A 26,289-nucleotide genomic window follows, 5' to 3' on the forward strand; every position below is an offset into this window, starting at 1 on the left:
ATGTCAAAAGATAGCATTAGTTTATGGTATTTACAGCTTGCTCTTATTATCGGTGTTATTGCACCATTTTGGGACACTTTTATAGCAATGTTTTCAGGCGAAATAAAAAACCTTAAAGTAAAAATGTTAAAATAACATGTATAATATATAATGCAATTATTGCTTGTAACATATTTTAGTGCTATGTAGGTCTACTGTACATCTGTATTATCTATCTGAAAGTGCTACCCAAGACAATAACAGTAACACAATAACAGTTTATCAATTATTAATAAGTCCTGTAATGATTACAAATACGTTTTTTTGGAAATCACAATATCAGTTATTCTGAATAGAATTTACAATATGAGCTCTCTTAGGTTAAAGCAAAAATAATTAGCTTGTGACTTGTGTATTTTTTCCCAGATTGCTATTACAATTCAAAAAGGGGGGCCAACACTAATGCAGTGCACCAAATGCTGCAGATATTTCCAGTTTTTTGCTCGAGAAATGAAAAATCTCCCCAACAAGAATGCAAAGCATTTATTTTATTTAATGTTATTTTCTACGTAAAAAATAATCAATACTCCAATTATTATTTTCACCATTTTTCTCTGCATTTTTTACAGCCTGATGACTTTTTTTTTAAATTACTCCTAATATTATAAATTATTGTATGTGAAGAAATTTATTGTATATGAAGATAATATTCATTTCCTCAACTCATTATGAAACAGTGATAAATCCTTAATGGTTTAAAAAAACAACAACAAATGTCTGAAAATATTAAAGTAACTGAATAATATCTATTTACAAATACAATTAATAAAAATACAACAGAATTAATGCATCAAATCAAAATCTAGTATGTTTAATATTTTGTATAATAATGTGTTCAATCATAGCGTAATATTTTATAGTAGACAAATAGTTTACAAGTTACAATTTATAAGCAGCTGAATTCAGGTTAGTCGATCTTTCAAACAGCAGGTGGCACTGTGAATGTCTGGAAGTGCAGGTCTAGCCGTCTGAGCGAGCAGGTTTGAGCGTGCGGTTTGGTCTCCGGGCCCTGCAGCTTCATAATGTTGCATTTTTCAGCTCTCCTTGAGTTAAACAGTTGAGTTTTACCATTTTTAACTCTATTCAGTTGATCTCCAGGATCTCTCTTAGCTTAGCTTAGCATAGATCATTGAATCAGATTAGACCATTAGCATCTCACTCAACAAACGACCAAAGAGTTTTGATTATGTTCCTATTTAAAGCTTGACTCTTCTGTAGATACGTTGTGTACTAAAACTGATTAAAAAATGTAAAGTTGCTATCTTCTATACTTTTAGTGTGGTGTACTAATGAAGGAATTTTACTTCCATATCATGGCTAAAGCAGGATCAATGATATCAAACAACACCTAAAAATGTTCATCTCCTCCAAAGCCTTCTGTTGTGTTCTGATGTGTTTTTTACGACTGCTGTAGCTGTGTAATAACTCTAATCATTCAGTGGAGTGATACTGAGCTGTAATGCACTCAAAACCTGCCGGAACAACTTTAGCTGACAATAACCAATCACCTTAGAGTGATCATCAGCCAATAAGAATCAAGTATTCAACAGCAACAGAGTATAAGAAGATTTATAGCATGTTATTTTGTCTGAGTAATACTGAAGATAAAGAGCTCTGACTCACTGCTCAGAATTATGGCAACTGAACTTTTTTCTACTTTGCAAAAAATGCTTTTCTTGCTTAGATTTTTTTGTCTTGTTTGTAGTCTAAATATCTAAAATTTCTTATATCAAGAAGCATTTTCTAGACAAGCAAAACATAGTCTTGTTTTGAGAAATAATGTGCCAATATTAAGTTAGTTTTTCCTTAAAACAAGCAAAATAATCTGCCAATGGGGTAAGCAAAATAATCTTGTTTTTTCTTTTGACGGAAGATTATATTGTTTACCCCATTGGCAGATTATTTTTCTTGTTTTAAGGAAACACTAACTTAATATTGGCATATTATTTCTCAAAACAAGACCAAGACCAATACCAATTTTTAGGTTTGGACTCGAAACAAGACAAAAAATCTAAGTAAGAAAAGCATTTTTTGCAGTATAATGCCTCTTTCCACTGCACACAACATTCTGACAAGATTGTGTGAATACGCCCCCTTGTGGCAGTCGCACAGAGTTTCAATTTTGTCATGCACCATGGGAGAGAAGTGGGAGAAGCTGATTCTCATGTCTGATAATCCGATTCAAAACTTTCGAGGGAATGTGGAGACAGCATTAAAAAAAATACTATTTTTAATACACATTTATGAATAGAAATATGTTATTTTTTAATATGGACTTTTTTTGATTCAAAAACTAACAAAATATAACAAAAAACTACTAAGAAACCTGATCTCGCGCACACAGACATGATTGGGCAACACTGGAATACATCACATCACATGATCACATATGGTTCAAATATGTCAACGGATCTGCAGTTCAAATCGGATCCAAATTTTGCAGAGATAATCAGAACTCAATACAACTCCCAGACTACCCTCCATTGGAAATGATTGACTTCCAGTCTGTTGCTTGCCGTGTGCATTGGAAAGGCGGTTTCAATAATTCAGGCCAGATTGAGACTAAAAGCTGAAATGAAGGTCTCGTACCGTGGAGAGGAGGACAAGGGTTTGGCAGGGAGCATCGGGGTCACGTTGATGACGTCTGGAGGAAAGAGCTGAGTCGGCAGAGAGCTCCAGGAACTCATCCGATAAGAATCTGTGTCCTCTACAACACACACAAGTCAAGACACGACCTGCTTTACTCTCATTCCTACACACATGAGGACATGCATATGAACCAAACGTCTCACTGCTGACATTAGCTACGTTTATATCCACCTATTTTTACGTGCATTTGGATAACTTTAGGATAAACCTTTTATTCGATAAGAAAAGATGTGCGTAAACTATGATGGAAACGATTTTACCAAACAAATTCCAGTATGTGCATAAAAAAAGGTCACGTGATTTTGTTATAGGTTCAGTGATCATGTGATGAACTTACACTTACATAAACTTAATTTGCATCTTTGGATGGAAACATAGCTAATGTTTATGGTGAAACATAAAACTCACCCCTCAGAAAAGACCTTTAAAATGACACTTGTTTGTTGTTTTATAATTTTTGATTTCACAATTTTTGTACAGTACAATTATTTATTGCTTGTAGAGTATAATATTCATTCATTCATTCATTTTCTTTTGGCTTAGTCCCTTTATTAATCTGGGGTCGCCACAGCGGAATGAACCACCAACTTATCCAGTTTTACACAACGGATGCCCTTCCACTTGCAACCCATCTCTAGGAAATATCCCTACATACTCATACACTACGGACAATTGAGCCTACCCAATTGACCTGTACCGCATGTCTTTGGACTGTGGGGGAAACCGAAGCACCTGGAGGAAACCCACGCGAAGGCAGAGAGAACATGCAAACTCCACACAGAAACGCCAACTGACCCAGCTGAGGCTCAAACCAGCAACCTTCTTGCTGTGAGGCGACAGCACAGCACATTTGCCAATCGATATAATAAATCACTCCCACATGCTCAAAAAGACGCACTTTCCTTTCCTAAATAAATCACATTTTTTATAAATGTAAAATCCTCCCCAACTCCATGATCCACATATCAAATATTGGTTTGGTCTAAATATATTTTTTGGGGGTGCACAACACAATAGGTTGTTGGCAAATATATTGAGTGGATATGTTAGCAAATCTGACTTTGGAGTATCCTCAAACCTCACCGCACTTCACAAGGCTCTTATGTCTCATCATAAAGGGGCAAACAAAACTGACATTTAGCCTACAATCCTTGCACAACCTACACTTTTATCTGTTATCTCTCTCTTTCTGTAGTACGCAATTTTAATGTGAGGTTTTGAAAACCAGATCTAAATTTGGCAGGAACAGTCGGGGTAGGAAGAAAATGGGGGGTCGCACAGCGGGTGAACAAAGGCTGAATCTATGGCGGGAGCGGTCGTGTGTGGCATAAAATCTGGCGGGAGCAAGATTAAAATTTCAGTCCTGTGCAGATCTCGATCTCAAGGACCTTTACAGACAAATAAATGTGCAGCAGTAAAAAATACATACAAGGATGAATGCACAAAAGGCTTATAACAATAATGTATAAAAACACACAAAATAATGATATTAGCAGGGCCAGACGGAATCTGCGGACGTTTTTTTGCTATTTCTGTGGAAAAGTTTGGTAAAAATCTGCGGATTTCTGCAGAATTATTTTGGGAGTATCCAGCAGAGTATGATAACTAACACCTTAATATATGAAATAAAAAGTAATTAATTACTGAATAAAAACTGAATAAATTCAGATTTACACATTTACTCATAAAATAAACTGAAATGATGATGGGCTAAAAAACTGCAGAAATCTGCGGAATTCTGAGCGCGCAGATTCCGTGTGGGCCTAGATATTAGTAATAGATCTAAAAATCAAAAAACATTTTGAGGTGTTTTAGTAATTGTCTTCAACTGTATATTATTGTTGTTGCCTACCACACATGTTAGGACAGGTGTATGTTTGCTACACAGTATTATTTAACACAAACTGAAGGCAACTAAAACAAAGAAGAAACAAAACACGCACCTGCATTTGCCTCATTCTCATCACTTCTCCAAGAGTTCAGATCAAATCTGCAGAAACACACGGACAGAAGAGAATCAGAGCCTGGAATCACAAAACATCTTAAAGACGCCTGCACACTGGGATGACGTGTCTCTTATGCTTTCCTAGAGACTCCTGCACACCGGGACAACTCGTCTCTCATGCTTTCTGAAAGACTCTTGCTCACTGGAATAACTAGTCTCTTATGCCTACTGAAGGACTCCTGCACACCGGGATGACATGTCTTTCATGCTTTCCTAAAGACTCCTGCACACTGGGAAGACTCGTCTCTCATGCTTTCTGAAAGACTCCTGCACAAACTGGGGCAACTTGTCTCTCATCCTTTCTGAAAGACTCCTGCACACCAGGACAATTTGTCTCTCATGCTTTCCTAAAGACTCCTGCACACCGGGACGACTTGTCTCTCAATCTTTCTGAAAGACACCTGCACACCGCACGAATTGTCTCTCGTTCTTTCCTAAAGACTCCTGCACACCGCACGACTTGTCTCTCATTCTTTCTGAAAGACTCCTGCACACCGCACGACTTGTCTCTCATTCTTTCTGAAAGACTCCTGCACACCGCACGACTTGTCTCTCATTCTTTCTTAAAGACTCCTGCACACCGCACGACTTGTCTCTCATTCTTTCTGAAAGACTCCTGCACACCGCACGACTTGTCTCTCATTCTTTTTTAAAGACTCCTGCACACCGGGACAACTTGCCTCTCATGCTTACCTAAAGACTCCTGCACACCGCACGACTTGTCTCTCATTCTTTCTGAAAGACTCCTGCACACCGGGATGACTTGTCTCTGAAGCTTTCTGAAAGACTCCTGCACACCGAGATGACTTGTCTCTGAAGCTTTCTGAAAGACTCCTGCAGACTGACTTATCTCTCATGCTTTCTGAAACTTTTCTGCAACTCTAACTAAGACAACTTGCCTTTCATGCTTACCAAAAAACTCCTGTACACCGGGCTGACTTGTCTCTTATGCTTTCCTAAAGAGTCCTGCACACCAGGCTGACTTGTCTCTCATGCTTTCTTAAAGACTCCATCACACCGGGACGACTTGTCTCTTATATTTTCCAAAAGACTTCCTAAAGATTCCCAAGTGATGGTGGATTTTGGTGGAACATCTTAAAACTCTTCTCTAGTTTCTCTTTCTGAGTTCTAAGCAGAACTCTTATTGGTCAGATCAAATGTTTTGTGATGGAGAGTTAAAGATGTTTGACTTACTCATCTTTTGCTCTGCGGTGGATGGAGTTTGCACAGGGAGGAAAGGGAAAAGTGGACAATCTGTTGATGTCCTTCTCTGCGTTACACTCCTGCACACACACACACACACACACACATACGATCACCACTGCATCATAGTGAATTCATCATTTATATTATGAACATATAAGTCTCATTCACCGGTGAGAGCAGGTTCTCCTCTGAGTTGGAGCCACAGGAGTCTGTGACAAACACACAACTGTGATTCTTAGAGTACACACACATTTAACCTATTAACATTCATCAGTTCAGCTTCAACATATGATAACAGTGCTGTTATTCAGCATCACTCAATACAGGTTCAGTTCTCATCTGATCTAATAGCGTGGACAAATCAATAAGATCATATTAAACACACAACACAAACACTCACCTTCAGACTGATCACAGATCTGAGCTTGAGACTGCAGAAACACAACAACAACATGAGAAAACAAACGTGTGTGTGTGTTTGTGTCTGCATGTGTGTGTGTGTGTGTGTGTGTGTGTGTGTGTGTGTGTGTGAGTGTGAACTTTGACCTTTAGATGAGCTCTGACTGGGAGTGGACTGGGACTGAGCTCGACTGAACAGCACAGCCCGAAACACTGATCCTCACTGAATAATGACAGGTGAGACTACACACAAACACACGCACAAACACACAATGTAAATGAACGTGCAGTATATTACAGTTCATTACAGCATAATAACAGTAAAAGTGTAGTTAAACACCGCGTAATAACATTAGAACAGTACTGATCATATTCTGCAATGCGGAGGTAAATCTTGTTTCTGTTTCCGATTTGTTTGCCTTTGGCTCAAATTACCAGTAGTAAACGTTCAAACCAACTGGTCTATGAACAATTGTGTTTATGACAATACATAAAAATAATATCATTACAAACAGCAGTTCTCAACATGAAGCTTCATAACAGAAGCTGTTTTATCAGCTATAAATCAATGGAGGTGATTAAGACCAGAAGTACCGAGACAAGAAAGTTCCACTGGCTGCACCCACTTGGACATAAAGCAGGGGTGGCCAATCCTGTTCCTGGCGAGCTACCTTTCTGCAGATTTCAGTTGCTACCCATATCAAACACACCTAAACCAATTAATTAGGACCTGAACACCATGTCATAATTACAGGCAGGTGTGTTTGATATGGGTTGCAACTGAAATCTGCAGGAAGGTTGATCTCCAGGAACAGGATTGACCACCCCTGACATAAAGAATAAGGTCAATGATGTAGTATGCAGTATGTAGTGTGTAGTGTATTCCTCAAACGCAGTGTAGGCAGGGTGTGCTCGGCTCTCTCCACTCTCGGTCTAGAGTAGTGTGTAGTGTGTAGTGTATTCGTCATACGCAGTGTAGGCAGGGTGTGCTCGGCTCTCTCCACTCTCGGTCTAGAGTAGTGTGTAGTGTGTAGTGTATTCGTCATACGCAGTGTAGGCAGGGTGTGCTCGCTCTCTCCACTCTCGGTCTAGAGTAGTGTGTAGTGTGTAGTGTATTCGTCATACGCAGTGTAGGCAGGGTGTGCTCGCTCTCTCCACTCTCGGTCTAGTGTAGTATGCAGTGTGTAGTGTGCGGCGTGTAGTATATAGACGTACGCAGTGTAGGCAGGGTGTTCTCAGCTCTCTCCACTCTCGGTCTAGTGTAGTATGTAGTGTGTAGTGTGCGGCGTGTAGTGTATACAGACGTGCGCAGTGCAGGCAGGGTGTGCTCGGCTCTCTCCACTCTCTGTCTAGTGTAGTGTGTAGTGTGCAGGGTGTAGTGTACACAGACGTACGCAGTGTAGGCAGGGTGTGCTCGGCTCTCTCCACTCTCGGTCTAGTGTAGTGTGTAGTGTGCAGGGTGTAGTGTATATAGACGTACGCAGTGTAGGCAGGGTGTGCTCAGCTCTCTCCACTCTCGGTCTAGTGTAGTGTGTAGTGTGCAGGGTGTAGTGTATACAGACGTACGCAGTGTAGGCAGGGTGTGCTCGGCTCTCTCCACTCTCGGTCTAGTGTAGTGTGTAGTGTGCAGGGTGTAGTGTATATAGACGTACGCAGTGTAGGCAGGGTGTGCTCAGCTCTCTCCACTCTCGGTCTAGTGTAGTGTGTAGTGTGCAGGGTGTAGTGTATACAGACGTACGCAGTGTAGGCAGGGTGTGCTCGGCTCTCTCCACTCTCGGTCTAGTGTAGTGTGTAGTGTGCAGGGTGTAGTGTACACAGACGTACGCAGTGCAGGCATGGTGTGCTCGACTCTCTTCACTCTCGGTCTAGTGTACTATGTAGTGTGTAGTGTGCAGTGTATTAGTCATTTGCAGCACAGGCAGGGTGTGCTTGGCTCTCTCCACTCTCGGTCTAGTGTAGTGTGTAGTGTGCAGGGTGTAGTGTATACAGACGTACGCAGTGTAGGCAGGGTGTGCTCGGCTCTCTCCACTCTCGGTCTAGTGTAGTGTGTAGTGTGCAGGGTGTAGTGTATTCGTCATACGCAGTGTAGGCAGGGTGTGCTCGGCTCTCTCCACTCTCGGTCTAGTGTAGTGTGTAGTGTGCAGGGTGTAGTGTATACAGACGTACGCAGTGCAGGCAGGGTGTGCTCGGCTCTCTCCACTCTCGGTCTAGTGTAGTGTGTAGTGTGCAGGGTGTAGTGTATACAGACGTACGCAGTGTAGGCAGGGTGTGCTCGGCTCTCTCCACTCTCGGTCTAGTGTAGTGTGTAGTGTGCAGGGTGTAGTGTACACAGACGTACGCAGTGCAGGCAGGGTGTGCTCGGCTCTGTCCACTCACGGCTTCTCTCCGTCTCTCTCTGCAGCTGCTCCAGGTTGCTCTGCAGCTCCGCGATTCTCTTTCTCAGACGGTTCTTATCCAGCAGACAGTCTGTGAACTCCAGCTGCAGACTGTCCCGACTGCGCAGAGCCTGCAGCACACACACACACAGAAAGGTTTAAGCACACGTTTGCATGTTTGTGTGTGTGGCTATGTGTGTATGTGCACGTGAGTGTGTGTTTGTGCATGTCTATGTGCGTGACGTCTGTTTGTGTGTAAGCCTGTGCATGTGATTGTGTGTATGTGATGTGAGTGTGTGTATGTGTGTGTGTTTTAATTTGTTTATGTGTGTGTGTGTGTGTGTTTTAATTTGTTTGTGTGTGTGTGTGTGTGTGTGTTAATTTGTTTATGTGTGTGTGTGTGTGTGTTTTAATTTGTTTGTGTGTGTGTGTGTGTGTGTGTTAATTTGTTTATGTGTGTGTGTGTGTGTGTGTGTGTGTTTTAATTTGTTTGTGTGTGTGTGTGTGTGTGTGTGTTTTAATTTGTTTGTGTGTGTGTGTGTGTGTGTTTTTTATTTTGTTTGTGTGTGTGTGTGTGTGTGTGTGTGTGTGTGGGTGTGTTTTAATTTGTTTGTGTGTGTGTGTGTGTGTTAATTTGTTTATGTGTGTGTGTGTGTGTGTTTTAATTTGTTTGTGTGTGTGTGTGTGTGTGTGTTAATTTGTTTATGTGTGTGTGTGTGTGTGTGTGTGTTTTAATTTGTTTGTGTGTGTGTGTGTGTGTGTGTGTTTTAATTTGTTTGTGTGTGTGTGTGTGTGTGTTTTTTATTTTGTTTGTGTGTGTGTGTGTGTGTGTGTGTGTGTGGGTGTGTTTTAATTAGTTTGTATGTGTGTGTGTTTTTAAATTTATTTGTGTGTGTGTGTGTGTTTTAATTTGTTTGTGTGTGTGTGTGTGTGTGTGTGTGCGTGTGTGTGTGTGTGTGTGTGTGTTTTAATTTGTTTGTGTGTGTGTGTGTGTGTGTGTGTTTTAATTTGTTTGTGTGTGTTTTAGTTTGTGTGTGTGTGTGTTTTAATTTGTTTGTGTGTGTGTTTTAATTTGTTTGTGTGTGTATGTGTTTTAATATGTTTGTGTGTGTGTGTGTGTGTGTGTGTGTGTGTGTGTGTGTGTGTGTTTTAATTTGTTTGTGTGTGTGTGTGTGTTTTATTTTGTTTGTGTGTTGGTGTGTGTGTATGTGTTTTAATTAGTTTGTGTGTGTGTTTTTTAATTTGTTTGTGTGTGTGTGTGTGTGTGTGTGTGTGTTTTATTTTGTTTGTGTGTTGGTGTGTGTGTATGTGTTTTAATTAGTTTGTGTGTGTGTGTTTTAATTTGTGTGTGTGTGTGTTTTAATTTGTTTGTGTGTGTGTGTGTGTTTTAATTTGTTTGTGTGTGTGTGTGTGTGTGTGTGTGTGTGTGTGTGTGTGTGTGTGTGTGTGTTTTATTTTGTTTGTGTGTTGGTGTGTGTGTATGTGTTTTAATTAGTTTGTGTGTGTGTGTTTTAATTTGTGTGTGTGTGTGTTTTAATTTGTTTGTGTGTGTGTGTGTGTTTTAATTTGTTTGTGTGTGTGTGTGTGTGTGTGTGTGTGTGTGTGTGTGTGTGTGTGTGTGTGTGTGTGTGTGTGTGTTTTATTTTGTTTGTGTGTTGGTGTGTGTGTATGTGTTTTAATTAGTTTGTGTGTGTGTGTGTTTTAATTTGTTTGTGTGTGTGTTTTAATTAGTGTGTGTGTGTGTGTGTGTGTGTGTACCTGATCTCTCTCCCTCTCCAGCTCCATGATCTGGTTAAAGTAGGACACACTCCTGCTCTGCTCCGTCTCCCAGTCCAGCTGTAGAGTCCTGATACGCAGATGCAGCTGCTCACACTGAGAAGACAGCTACACACACACACACACACACACAGGTTACATACACACAGCACAGTGTCACATGGCACTATATGGTCTTATAATCCTGCAGCCCATCATAAGTGTCTCCTGACCTTCTCCCTCTGCGCCTCTGAGCTCTCCAGCTCCCCCTGCAGGCGGGCGATGGTGCCGCTCAACTCCTGACGCTGCTCTGCTGCCTCACGACGGTCCTGCTTTAGGATGTCCATCAGCGCCTACACACACACAACATCAGACACACATGAAATCAGACACACACAACATCACACACACATCAGACACACACAAAATCAGAGACACACACGACATCAGATACACACAACATCACACACAACATCAGACACACACACACACACACACACACAAATCAGACACACACACACACACGAAATCAGAGACACACACGACATCAGAAACACACACAACATCATATATATACTCACATGAAATCAGACACACAAACAACATCATACACACACAACATCACATATACACACACATAAAATCAGTAACACACACATAACAACACACACACACAACATCAGGCCACACACGCAACATCACACACATCATCATATACAGAATCACTCACACACACGCAACATCACACACACACACAAAATCAGACACACACAACATCACACGCACATCCACAAAATCAGACACACACAAGACATCAGGATACACATTAGACACACACAACATCATATACAGCATCACTCACAAACACGCAACATCACACACACAAAATCAGACACACACAAGACATCAGGACACACACATCAGACACACTCATACAACATCAGACCCACACAGAATCAGACACACAAAACACACACACATCAGGCCATATGTACACACAATATCAGGCACAAACACACACAAACGCACGTATGAAATCAGGAACAACAACATTAAAACACACACACATATAACATCAAAAATACACACATGACATCACGCCAAAGCTACGCACATCACACACAACATTATACACATCATACACAACGTCAGACACACACGACGTCATACACACACACACAAAATCTGACAAGCACACACACACAACATCATATATACACACACATGAAATCAGTAACACACACTTAACAACATACACGCAAAATCACACACAAAAAATCAGACAAACACAAAACATCAGAACAGACACATCAGACACACTCACACATCATACACACACAACATAAGACACAAATATAAACACACACACATGGCATCAGGGGTCTGTTCTTCGTACGTGGATTACTCAGTTAGCTGGATTTGGATATTGACGATTTGACATGATCCAGGATCGTTTCGTTCTTCAAAGCTGATCCGAGAGTTGTTGTCATGGCAACAGTTCTGCTAGGTCAAACCTGACCGGGAGCAGGTTCAATTCATATAAACAGGATTAGATCGGCTCAGTTCAAGCAAAGATAATACAGAAAGTATGTTCCCAATTCTGATATTTTCTTACACTAGTAGTTATATACACTTGGGAAAATGGTACATATTTTTTAACTATATATATAAAGTTATAGTCATTAATAAAATAAATTAAGTTATACATTTTAATAAAACGTATGCAATCTGCACCCTCGAAATGAAAATACAAAGACTGCCACCTGGTGGTGCAAAGAGAAAACTTATTGATATGAACTTTTTAGATCGCTTTAGTACAAATTGTGTATAATAGAAATGCACAATATGTGACTTTTTAAAATCAATAATACATTTCAGCAATCATAAACATGTTTTGATAGTTAATATGCTGGTGATTTGATGCTTCACAAAAGTTGCAGACACCTTTACCAATATCAAAATGCTTTTGTAAACAACCAGTTATTCTTTACACCGATTAAAAAACGGTTACTATAATAAAGACAATCTTCTCTAAATGTAGAACTTAATACACTGATTTGCATTGAAATACATGATGAATACTCTTGACACATGAAAGTGTAAAGCCTGCAGCTCACAACAAATGTGGAAGGTTATTGCGTGTCATATTTAACAAACCGTTTACAGCTAATTTGATGTAATTTTGCTCACATGGATAATTGAATATTAATCAGATGATGTCATTACGCTGCTGTGCCGTCAGCCAATCGTTGCATTGCTGATCATGATTTCGAGGATCGATAGATCTGTCCTTCACAACACACGCAGCGATCTCAGATCAGTTTATCCAGACATTCTAATCTGATTCGCGAACTTGTTTGAAGAACCAAATTAGACAGAGATCAGTTATCAAGATTAAAAGATCCGGGATCTGCCAAATCATCTTAGATCATTTAAGCGAGGTACGAAGAACGGACCCCAGGCCACACAAAGCATAACACACTCACACAACATCAGACCCAAATAGTATCAGACACACAAACACACACACACACAACATTAAGCCACAAGTACGCACAATATCAGACAAACACACACACACACAAACACACACAAACGCATATATGACATCAGGCCACACACACACATCACACACATCACATCAGACACACACACAACATAAAAAAAATACACACACACACACACACAACCTCACACACACACAACCTCACACACAAAACATCAGACCCAAACAGCATCAGACACACACACACAACATTAAACACACACACACACACACACACACACACAACATCTTACATACACACAACATCACGTACAAACACAACATCAGACACACGCACACACACATTATAAAATCACACACAACATCACACAGTTACACAACATTAGACAAACACATACAGCATAAGACAGAGACAAAGCATCACACACACACACACACGACATCATGCCAAACATACACACCACATCCCACACACACAACATCAGGCACACAGACACTGACTTCATTTCCCGAGCTCTGCGCTCTGTTTCTCTCAGTGTGTGTGTCCTCCAGGGCTGCGGCGGCGCTGTCAATCACCTCAGCACCTGTGTGAAGCGGTAGTGAGGGGGCGGAGTCAGTGTCTGAGCGTTTCTCCACCTCCACCAACCTCTTCCTGAGCTGCTCCGCCTGTCAATCACAGCACATGGACACGCCCACTATGATACAGTCACTGAAGGATGTCAACAAACCATCCGAAACTCCTGTCCAGAAAACACACACAACTGAAGAGTTTCTGCAGGTGTGTGTGTGTGTGTGTGTGTTAAACCTCAGTGAGCAGCTCTCTCTCTCTCGAAGCGGCTCTGCGCTGTTCCTCTAACGCTCTGGAGTATTTCACTGCCTGCTCCAGGTGTCTCTCCTTCAGCAAACCCAACTCTCGACTGCCAGACTCCCAGTCCTGCCTCAGCCTGACACACACACACACACACACACACACACAAACACACACACACAACAAACACACAGACATTTGCTTTCAGACTAATCGTAAATACACTGCATTTAGGGAAATATTTGTATTATTTAATGCACTACATGACCTTCACTTCACTAATCGAGATAGTCATGTGATACATGTGTGCAAACTACATCTGGAGTTGGGATTAACTGGAAAATGCACTCTCGCCTCATAGCAAGAAGGTCGCTGGTTCGAGTCTTGAGTGGTTCACAGACTAAAGACATGCAGTATAGATGAATTGGGTAAACACAATAAGCTGTAGTGTATGTGCAAGAGTGTGTGGGTGTTTCCCAGTGCTGGGTTGTCACTAGAAAGGCATAAAACATATGCCAGGGTAGTTGGTGGTTCATTCCACTGTGGCCACACCTGATGAATCAGGCACTAACCAAAGGACACTGAGTAAATGAGACGTGCGTTATGCCTGTCTGTCGCTCTGGATGGTGACCTGTGTAGATCTACAGCACAGAGAATACAAACCGCCTCAGAGCAAGCTGAGAGAGGATCACGTGAGCTCTACTGCTGCTCCTATTGGCTGTCGCTCAAGAAAGTCGCTCTTTATTGAATAAAGTTGTAGGATTCTCAACCTTGTCACGTCGCTTGACACGACTACCTGGTCACCAACAGTTGCTGTCGCTCATGTAGACAGAGGTCGCTCGATCGGTCGCTTGTCACTTTGTCGCTGTGAGTCATTTGTAGTGTAAATGAGGCTGTAGAGTGTGTGTGTGACTTGTATTTCTCACATTGTGGGCACCAAATGTACCAGAATTTTGTGTGTTTCAGTGTGTGTGCATGCATGTCTATATGCGTGTGAGTGTGTGAATGCATGTCCTTTCTGCAGTTGTCAATTCAAGACTTTTTAAGAGCATTATGGATGAAATTCCAGACTTTTAAATGTTTTTTACTTTCCTTTTTATTTTAATTGATTCTCATCCACATATTTTAAATAATTTAAAAACAAGCGTAAATTGTATAAAAATAATTCAAGAGTTCACACTAAGCTTAGGAATAATTATAAGCTACTTTGGCATGCTGTCCCGGGGGAGAGAACTGAGCTCATAAGATCCTCGAGCCCTTGGCTCCCTCTTCTTGCAAGGTGAGAGGGGAGTTTGAGCTTAGGTAGATCTCGAGAACTCCTCTGTCATGGTGGCTGAAGAGCAGATAGTAGTTGCTCTTAAAGAGATAAGTACTAGATAGGGGCTTGAATTGAATTAGTCAACAGACTTAGGTTGCATGTTTTTGATCGGTGGGAGGAAATCGGGAAACCCGGGGGAAACCCACGTAAGCATGGGGAGAATGTGTAAACTCCACACAGAAACGTCTGCTGGATTGGTAAAGCCTGGAAGCAGAGACGTTCTTGCTGTTAGGTAACAGTGCCAAGCACTGGGCCACCGTGCCACCTATCTAGGAAGGAGGGGGAGCAGGGGTGGAAGGGGGGATTCGTCATGACGAAGATACAGTGGTACGTAACCCAGGGTATTTGTAGCAGTCGTCTGATTGGTGCATTGAAAATTGGATGCGAATCCAGCCGCTAGCAATCATAAGCATGTGATCCTCTTGAAGTTAGTTTATACATAAACTTCACAATGTGACAAGTTTAAAAAAACAAAATAAATTAAATGTTGTATTGAGATCTAGGCCCCTATCATACACCTGGCGCAATGTGGCGCAAGCCGCGACGCAATTGTTATTTGCTAGTTTCAGCTCGGCGCAAGAGTCGTTTTGACATTTTGCGCAGTGCTGTTTAAATAGCAAATGCATTTATGCTCATATGTGCGCCCATAGGCGTTCTGGTCTAAAAAAGCAGGCATGTTTTGGTGCGTTGCTATTTTGAGAAACTATAATAGTCTGTTCTTTAGACCAGAACAATGTCGGTCTATTGTTCGGCGCAGAGTGTGCCTTGCTTACACACTGTTTAATACACACAAGATGTAGGGCAAATATCTTTACATATGAAAAAATTTTAATATTAAGGATATATATAGGATATAATAAGGATATATATGGGATATAAATATATAGGATTAAAATATTACAAAACATTATTTTCTAGCCTACTTAAATATAAAAAACACTGCCTTCATGCTTTCATCTCGGATGCTTTTTCAGTTTTATTTTATTAGTATTATTTATCATATCCATATTTATATTTGTTTTATTAAAAACAAGCTTAGATTTGTCCACCTGTCAGGTTTTAGACCATATGGGGCACAGCATGTGTATTGGGATATAACTCAGGTTTTTGAGCACACTTCATTATTATTGTTCATTTATTCATTTGCTGGAGATTAGAACTGAATTTAGAAATAGTTTTGACACAAATCTTTACGCTTAACAAACGAAATAAACTATTTATAGGCTAATTGATGTCTGTGTGTTCAAGGTTTTCCTATCCACGAGAGCGAAAGTTAAACTAGATTATGAGATGTATATCTCTCATTCTCGCGCTGCAGATGCTCTGTTTAACTGTTTTCTTGTTAGTGAAATGCTCAGTTTTTCCACCTACACTTACTTTATGTCATGTTAATAGCAAATGGGCTTATGGCGCACGCAACTGGCTTTTAAAGGGAATGGGAGATGAGGCTCTGATTGGTTTATTCTCAAAACACACCTATAACTCATTAAGAAAATAAACTCAACCCTTTTAGACCATGCGCCATGTTGCAAAGTGGATTTTTCGTCCTTAAATTATAACCCAAGCTCATTCTGGAAACGTAGCCCCGCAGACGTTTCTGGAGACCGCGATTTACGTGGCCGGAGGTATGTACGGACGCGTTTATTTTTTTCGAGCGAACGCTGCGGGGCGGTGTGGCGCCGCTCCTCTTCGCGCTCGCCGGCCAATGGCTCGCCGAAAGTGGAGGGCTTTCCCGACGCAACCAGTTTGTCCGCTTAGCTCACAGCGTTGCGTCAGCGGAGCGGAGGCCCCGGAGGAGGAGGAGCCGGCCGCGGGGATGATGACCGGGATCGAGTCCGGGAACAGCGGTTCCAGAAATCAGGTAAGACTAAAAACAGAATCTGAAAAATAAGGGCGAGAACGCGGCGGGATCCAAAAACGTGGTCGAAATCGAAGACGAGGGCTTTAGCTTTTTTTTTTTCTGGACGCTTTTGCAAACCATCGCTTGGGTTTAGGGAAGGAGAAGGAGGAGGAGGAGGGCGGCCGGGTCGGCCAATCCGGCGGCTTTTCGCGCGAGAACAGCACGGGCGCGAACGCCTCGCGCTCCCGAGAGGCGCCCGAGACAAAAAAGCGAGAAAAAATAGGCACCCGCGACAAAAGCGCAGAGAAAAAGCGCGCACAGGGGCCTCTCGCGGATCTGCGAAAACAAAAAACGCTCGAATACGTACCTCCCGGGACGTATCTCTCAGTCCGCAGAAACGTCCGCGGGGCTACGTTTCCACAATGAGCCCGGGTTGTTAAATTAGCAAAAGTGGATTCTGGCTCATCCTGAAAGCGTTTGTGCTCTGCGCTTTGCGCATGGACCGTCAAAATAGAGCCCCTATTGTTTAATTAATTGTGTTTGAAAATAATTGTGATTGGAGCTTTACAGACATTAGAAAAATAAGACAGTGGATTTAAGACTGTTTAAGGCTTGTTTAAATTTCATAACTAAATCTTTTAAAGACCTTGCAGACACCCTGGTGTGTGTCTGTGTGAGTGTGTGTGCACCTCTCCAGCTGTATGCGGTCCTGTCGGAGCTCCTGTGCTCTGCGTTCAGCTCGACTGCGCTCCTCCTCGGCCACTCGGCAGCGTTGGGACAGACGGCGCTCACACACACGACTGCTGCGCAACTGCTCACGCAGCTTACGCACCTCCAGCAGCAGAAACTGAGTGAGACCCTCAGGACCCTCCTCGTCTACACACACAACAGAGTATGTAAATAATGCCTGGATGACGCACTACTGTACATGCATTTACTATCAGTAAAGTCAAGTCAAGTCGAGCTTTATTGACTGAAATTGTCTGATGTGTTATTACTGTGAAAGGAGATGTGTCCACTGACCCAGCATGATGGAGCATCGCTGCGTTGGCTGCTGTCCCGTCAGCTGAGTGAACTGCTCTGGATGGTAAAACTCCAGTGACTCCATGAAGGCCTGCAGACCTCTCTCGCCCCGCCCCCGCAGGATGTCCAGCAGACGACCTGCACACCACAGCCAATCATATCACTGCACACTCAGACTGACACACAACCTGATCACAGCACACAAACACATACATGTTCATCAAAGCACTCTGTCACCAGTCTTGCTGTCTATATCAGTGCATTATCCTTCGGATACATTATCGAGCAGGATACAGTGTTTGACCCATTGGGTGCACATGGTCCTCAAGAACAGATCAGTAGACCTTGGCAGTGAAGCGCCCATCTAGCACAAGTAATGGGCCTAGGAAATGCCAATATATTGAACCCAAACCATTACTGATCCACCCCCATGTTTCACTCTGGGCATAAGCAGTCTGGGTTAGACGCTTCTTTGGGGCTTCTCTACACTGTAACTCTCTCGGATGTAGGAAAGAAAGTGAAGGTGGATTCATCAGAGAATAATACATGTTTCACATTCTCCACAGCCCAAGATTTTCACTGCTGGGACCACTGAAACTGATGTTTGGTACTGGTACAATAGACCAAAGGTTTGGCTATAGCATATACATATACATACATATATACACAGTTCAAGTCAGAATTATTCGCCCCCCCCCTGTTTATTTTTATTTTTTACCTCTATTTCTGTGTAACGGAGAGCAGATTTCTGCAGCACATTTCTAATCATAACAGTTTTAATATCTCATCTCTAATAACTGATTTATTTTCTCTTTGTCATGATGACAGCACATAATATTAGACTAGATATTCCTCAAGACACTTCTATACAGCTTAAAGTGACATTTGAAGGCTTAACTAGGTTAACTGGGCAGGTTAGGATAATTAGGCAAGTTATTGTTTGTTTGTTTGTTTGTTTGCTTTATTTATAGAGCACATTTAAAAACAACAGATGTTGACCAAAGTGCTTTACAAAACGACCAGCATACAAAATCTATAAATTGTGCAAAATATATCAAACAGATTAAAATTAATTAATTAATTAATTAAAGTTATTGTATAATGATGATTTGTTCTGTAGACTATCGAGAAAAAATATAGGCCAAAGGAGCTAATAATTTTGACCTTAAAATTGTGTTTTAAAAATTAAAAACTGCTTTTATTCTAGCCGAAATAAAACAAATAAGACTTTCTCCAGAAGAACAAATATTATCAGACATACTGTGAACATTTCTTTGCTAAATGAAATCAGTTTTTAGAAATGAGTTATAAAACTATTATGTGTTGAAAAAAATCTTCGTTCTGCTAAACAGAAACTATATATATATATATAATTAAAACAAAAATAAAATAGTAATTAAGCTTTTTAAAATAAACAAATAACCCACAGTACAAAATGAACAAACAAATACATGAAAACTGGATTCAAATAATCTATTAGTTATAAAATAGTTCATACAACAAATAAATTAAATAAATAAAATATGTACAGTTTTAATTAATACTTGACAAAGAAAAAAATGTATTTTTAAAAAAAATTTCTTTATTCTTTCTTTTGACAAGTTAATAAAAAGTATACTCTTAATAGGAACTAAGTTTGCAATATAACATTTCAGATCTATTTATAATATCCGTTTTTCTCAGTACAAATTGGCCATATTTAAAATACATATTTTATGATGCAATTTATTCCTCACACAATGATGATCATGTTTGGGGGTTTGTGGCATTTGTAAGACTGAAAATCCCGGTCTAAAATGTTCCGTGTTTGCACTGGTGAGTGTGAGTTAAGCTAATAATAAATCAGATTACTGTACTTCAGTCCAAGCTTTGTTCTCATCTCAAGATCTGTTCAGCTGTAAGGAGGAAATGTTTCCTTCAGTTCCCTATTGACTTTTGCACCTTTTCTCCAAAGTGTGACTAACACGAGACTGAAGCTTCTCAGTCAATGAACATTTTTCATGAAACCGTCTGCTGTTTCTTTACTCAATTTCACGACAATACTGAATTTCCCAGTACAGCTGAATGGACTTACTGTTACTGCTGTCAAAAATACTGATAAATATCGATATTGACATTTTTAAACAATACAGTCTCGCTTTTGGTAACTATCAATAAAGTTTCTCTTCTCACCAGCAGGGAGTTGAAGAACTATATTTGCTTATCTTTTATCATTAGGAACATCCAGATATGATTACAATATGGCAGATTAGCAAATACGACAGAATAAAATCAGCCGGCTCTCTGTATCACTCAGTACTTGAAACTCAGATTACGTGAGAATGCAAAACATTGTAGGGTTCAGTTATTTTTTCCCATTTGCTTTGTTTGTATATTCTAAATGTTGTGGAATTTGGTGTCAAAAATGTGACTGAATATTGAATTTTTTTAAGGTATCGTATCAAAGCAAATTCCAGTATCTTGACAACACTACTAACTGTATATACAGAAGTCATACCTGTCAAGCCTCTCGTTTTTGCCAGGATTCTCCTGTATTTTACAGTTATATCCCGCTATCATCCTGTGAAGGTATTTTCCCGTATTTATCCCATATTTTCAGTCTTTGTTGTTTCGGGAGCAACTGGGAGCACTTTTGTGTGTTGTTGTTCCTCATCTATTGTAAATGGCAGCAATAATTACAACTGGCTTAATGTTTTCCTTTTCGTTCCCCCTTGACCAATAAAAAGTAACGAGAGGGATGCAACAGTTCATATCAGGTTTATATTTTATAAATGTAAATTTTGTCGGTCAAAGCAGTGGCGCAATATGTAGTGCTGTTGCCTCACAGCAGAAAGGTCGCTGGGTCGCTGGTTCGAGCCTCGGCTTAGCTGGCGTTTCTGTGTAGAGTTTGCATGTTCTCCATGCGTTCGAGTGGGTTTCCTCCCGGTGCTCCGGTTTCCCCCACAGTCCAAAGACATGCTGTACAGGTGAATTGGGTAGGCTAAATTGTCCGTAGTGTATGAGTGTGTTTGTGAATGTGTGTGGATGTTTCCCAGAGATGGGTTGCGGCTGGTAGGGCATCCGCTGCGTAAAAATTTGCTGGATAAGTTGGCGGTTCATTCCACTGTGGCGACCCCAGATTAATTAAGGGACTAATCCGACAAGAAAATGAATGAATGAATTTTGTCACTGTTTTAGAGCACACTAGATTAAAGACATTCTTAAAAATATCATTTAAAACTAAAGTCTTAAGAGACTTTAAGGAGATCATTGGATACTGTAGAGTGTTTGTTCTAATATCTGTGTATTTCCTCTCAGTAGGGTGTGTTGTAATGTGATATTTGCTCTCCTCACCAGCTCTGCTGATCCTCAGAGGATACTGGCTGGAGTTCAGCACCTCGTCCTCGTCGTGCTCGTCGATCACCTTGCACTGGCGCAGGTACGGCGTGAGTTTGGCCGGGTTCAGGATGCGGGTCAGTTTGTGCCGAACGCCCTCCACCCGCTCCCACAGCTCCTCCTGCCTCTCCTCCTCTGACAAACCCATGAGCAGAGTCTCATCCATTAGCGGCCATTCACCTGTGCACACACACACACACACACACACCAGACATCATAAGTATTGTCTTAAAAATCAACAGTCTCACGGCAGTTTGTATACAGTTGAAGTCAGAATTATTAGTCCCCAAAATTTTTCTTCTTTTTTAAATATTTCTCAAATGATGTTGAACAGATTTAAGAAATTTTCACAGTATGTCTGATAATATTTTTACTTCTGGAGAAAGTCTTATTTGTTTTATTCCGGCTAGAGTAAAAGCAGTTTTTAAATTTTTTAAACACCATTTTAAGGTCAATATTATTAGCTCCTTTAAGCTATATATTTTCAATAGTCTACAGAACAAACCATCATTATACAATAACTTGCCTGATTACCCTAACCTGCCTAGTTAACCTAATTACCCTAGTTAAGCCTTTAAATGTCACTTTACGCTGTATAGAAGTGTCTTGGAGAATATCTAGTCTAATTTTATTTACTGTCTGTCACGATTACCAGCGATCATTTCCCATAAGATCGCTGGTTTGCACCTACAATAACCATGGACTACAAATCCGCCTTCTTCTGGACTACATATGCATACATGCACTTCTCCCAGACACTCACGCCTGCTCGCTCATCTAGCTTGATTACATTCGCACACCTGAGGACTTACAGAGACTGATTAACACACACTATTTAAGCCACACATTCACCCCTTCAGTTTCTATTTCAGAGTCTTGTTCACTGTAAAGTAGCATTACAATGCGGTTTCCTTGTCTTGTTTTCCTGTGTTTTGAACCTAGCCTTGTTTATTTAGTTATCCTTGTCTGCCCCCTGCCTTTCGACCTCTTGCTTGTTATATTGACTATATGATTCTGGATTGTCCTCACACACCTGTTTGCACCCGTATTGACCACTGCTTGCCTGACTGTGAATAAACCTGCATATTCATATATGCATAGTAAATAATAAACATGATAAAAAAACATGTTCAAAAAACATGAAATAATATGCATAATAAATAATAAACATAATATTATGCATATTCATATATGCATAATAAACCTCCCCGATCTTACCTCAGTTGTTGGTGATACTCCCCGATGTTACACTGTCATCATGACGAAGACAAAATAGTTCAGTTATTAGAGATGAGTTATTAAAACTATTATGATTAGAAATGTGTTGAAAAAAATCTGCTCTCTGATAAATAGAAATTGGGAAAAAAATAAACATGGGGGCTAATAATTCTGACTTCAACTATATTTGGGAACCATAAAATATGTGACTGGAGTGATGTCTGCTTGTCAGTTTTTGTTTTCATAAATCCACTAGAGGATGCTGTGTGCATTTCTGACCATCTCAAACATGTTACTGGGCAACATTTGCTAATACGTGTCACTGACATGTGCTTAAAGACATGGTTTAGCTTCAGAATGTAACACGACTTGTTTGAACTGCTTTTATGGTCAGTTTTTGCCATAAAAACGCATAACCCTACCTTTATTTGCCTGCTGCTTATTTTCTGTTTTTGAGAAGTGTGTAGGTTTAGGGTAGCTGCTCCAAAACATTTCTGAAAATGTGTTTATGATGAGATACCAAAGATACTGCCGATTGAAATACAATAGGTTACAAATGGTGTTGAGGAACGGGAAAAAATAAATACAATAGGTTATAAGCAGGATAATAGTCATGCTGAGGAACACAAAAAAGGGGAACATTTGTGCCTAGGGCTGCACAATACTGAAAAAATACATGATATTGAATATTGTTTTTGAGAATTGTGATAATATGTCTAACGATCTTACATTTCTCTGAATAATGCTATTTTCATTAGCTATATTTTAAATAATTTAATTATTAGATGATATTAAAATGAACAGGTAAAATATATTATTCAGATCTAACTAATTCTGAGTCAGGCAAAACAACTGCACCATTGTGCACCATTGCTTGACATTGTAGCCTATTGCCAATGCCATATGTTGTCTTTCTAATTGGGCTGTCAAATTTGCCTTTTTGCAAAGAATTGTAAATGCTTTGATTAAGTTTATATTAAATGCATTTTCAAACTGTGGCTAAAAACTGAAATACTGTAAAAAAAAAAAAAGTAATAAAATACTGTAAATATTAGAGAAAACACATGTAAACCAATATACAGTCAAATCTTTTGGGACTACAGGACATAGCCACTATTGACCTCCTCCATCAATGCTGGCACAGAACAACACAGACCTTCCACCGTTTTTAATGTTTGCAGACTGATTGAAGATTTGGGTGAAGGAGTGTCAAATAGGTGCTTCAGTGAACTTATTCTGATCTTGGTAGTGTCTAATGGTTAGGAAGATGGTTTCTAGTTGGCTATCATAGCTAAAACAATGGAGTTTGGACAGCTTGAATGACATCCGTGTTAACTGTTTTGAAAAATGGTGTGGAAAATGTGAACCCAATGAGAAAGGGTTAACACATTTGCAAGACCTGTCTTCTGCTCTGCTGGGATAGTGATGAGGAATATAAAGTGAATCCTAGTTTCATTAACCAGGTTAAAGCGAACAAGAAAAACTGTAAATATGGAGGCTAATAGATGTGTTCAGTGGAGTGAGTTTCCACCGATTCCTTACTCCACTAAAGTAAAGGAGTAAAGAGTAGAAGTGAAGTAAAGAGGCTGAATCTTTATCCTCGCGCTTTAGATGCTCTGTGTAACTGTTTTCTTGCTAGTGAACTGTTCAGTTTTTCCACTTACAAAGTCCAAAATGTAAACATATCTGTCAACCCTCCTGTTTTTCCCGGGATTCTCCTGTATTTTACTGTTCTATCCCGCTATCATCCCGTAAAGGTATTTTCCTGTATTTTCAGTCTTTCTCCAAACAGCCGAGCCTCCCTTTATGCAACCCATACCGCCGAACCACCAGGGTTCGCCTCATGCTCTAAAACGTGAGTCTTCTGTGCTTTCGCTTTGTTTAGGAATGAAAACACTTATAAATAAATACTAAAAATGGCGCGATTCCATTTCCTTTTGATTACAGGTGCCATCGCCCATCCTATACAATCCTCAAAACAGTCATATAGTTGTGCGTGACTGTCAGCTGAAGTGCTCCATAGTGATAAACAGATGCTGTTTCCCAAACGGATTCTGTACACGTGATTTGAGGCGGAGAGAAAAAAGTCTGGCTTTTGGGTGCGTGTTAAAACTGACATACACTCATAATTAATAATATTAACAAATAAGGATGTCAATCTTGGTGGGGGTTTTTTTCCAAACACAACTAATTTCGTCTTAAATGAGCATAAAATGTAAGGAAAGCAGTGGAATGCTTTCATTATAACGTTAGATGTGTGCATTTTTAAAGTGACACCTGTTATTTAATGTAATAAAAAAAATCTTAATAAATGAGAGATTCATTCATTGCTCTTTAATCAGAATGTATACATATAGAGTATAGAGTTAGAGTTATACAGTGGAGAAATGGCTAATGAGATTTGATAGCTTGATTCTGTCATTATAATAGCTATTAATTGTAATAGGCTGAACTGTTTGCTAATGTATTAGCAAACAGGGGAGTTGGGGAAATCCCTTATTATGGTGGGCATATCCCTTATTTTCACATCCCAATGTTGACTGGTATGTGTAAATAAATAGCAATTATGGCGCGACACAACTGACTTTTAAAGGGAATGGGAGATTTGTCTCTTATTGGTTTAATGCACGTTATGCTTAAAACACATCCAGAACTCATTAAGAGAATCAGCACAGCCCTGTTAGACCATGCAGTGGGGTGCAGAGCGTATTTTTTTGTCCTTAAAATAGCAGGTGGATTCAAACACAGCTCCATGTGCTTTAGACTTTGCGCCTAGATCGTTGAATAGAGCCCTTAGTCTTTTAAACACATGATAAGTGAAAACCTCAGCACATATTTTGACTATGGGTGTAACGATTTATCGTTGTACGATTTATTGCGATGCAAAAATGTCACATTATGCATCGTGGCGTTAAGACGATTTGATTACGATATGACGTCCGTTTTCTCTTATTAGTTGAGCTGTTTAAACATGAGCTACGTTCCACCTGCTGTCGCACGCGAGTTCAGATTGCAGACCAAGATGAGTGGAGCTGAAATAGAGGATGGCCCATCCTCTTAAAATCAGACGTCTGGCAACATTTCGGTTGTACAGTCATTGCTTTAGACTCGTCCGCTTTTTGACACGCATATTGGGTCAAACATAGCCTAAGTTTTAAAGTCTTCATAGTGATTTACATACTTTGCTCAGCGACATGGAGACCTCCTAATGGTGTTGAAAGAGTCACATACTGTATTTATAAGGTACAATTCACCCTAAAATATCATTCTGTCTTCATATAATGATGTATTGGCGGCCGCAAAATCACACATGACGTGAGCTGACCGTGAGCTGTTACTACAGTCCGCCCTATGATAGACATGCGCGTATGGCAAGCCGCTTTAGCATTTAAACTCTTGTTCTGACTATTCATAAATATATTTAGAGATATCTCTAATTATATTTTGACTAGTCATAATTATAATTCGACTAGTCAGAATGCCAATTAGAGATATCTGCAATTACAATTGTACTAGTATGAAATCAGATTGGAGATATCTGCAAATATATTATGACTAGTCATATTCCTCCATTGACTTCCATTGAAAAATATTTGTAGATATCTCTAAATGAGTTTTGACTAGTCACAATTGTAATTAGAGATATCTCTAAATGAATTTAATTAAATATGAATTAAATACCTGGAAATGTGGATTTTTTTTTGCACACACAAAAAACGCAAGTGACCAAGCAAAGCCTTAAGCTCTTACTGTTAAATTCAATTGAATAGAAA

The 26,289-nt window shown here is 40.1% G+C and overlaps 1 protein-coding gene across 5 annotated transcripts in view; it reads right to left on the reverse strand.

Annotated features, from left to right (window-relative positions):
• The window catches only part of zmp:0000000896, a 49,773-nt gene that overhangs the window by 18,544 nt on the left and 4,940 nt on the right, over positions 1-26,289 (reverse strand). For 4 of the 5 annotated variants that reach the window (XR_015480095.1, XM_087243392.1, XM_087243393.1 and 1 more), the window contains 14 exon segments: positions 21,257-21,478; positions 17,924-18,061; positions 17,590-17,776; positions 13,740-13,878; positions 13,436-13,600; positions 10,662-10,781; positions 10,432-10,557; positions 8,637-8,804; positions 6,446-6,541; positions 6,300-6,330; positions 6,068-6,108; positions 5,888-5,976; positions 4,632-4,678; positions 2,629-2,746 (listed from right to left, as the gene is read on the reverse strand). Coding sequence is in view for 3 of the 5 variants with exons in the window: in NM_001442674.1 (NP_001429603.1) it covers positions 2,629-2,746; positions 4,632-4,678; positions 5,888-5,976; positions 6,068-6,108; positions 6,300-6,330; positions 6,446-6,541; positions 8,637-8,804; positions 10,432-10,557; positions 10,662-10,781; positions 13,436-13,600; positions 13,740-13,878; positions 17,590-17,776; positions 17,924-18,061; positions 21,257-21,478 (1,687 nt within the window). In the remaining 2 variants the exon portion in view is untranslated. 5 annotated transcript variants of the gene reach the window in all.

The sequence above is a fragment of the Danio rerio genome, chromosome 3, assembly GCF_052040795.2.
Source record: "Danio rerio strain M-AB ecotype USA chromosome 3, GRCz13ab, whole genome shotgun sequence".
Classification (NCBI taxonomy): Eukaryota; Metazoa; Chordata; class Actinopteri; order Cypriniformes; family Danionidae; genus Danio; species Danio rerio.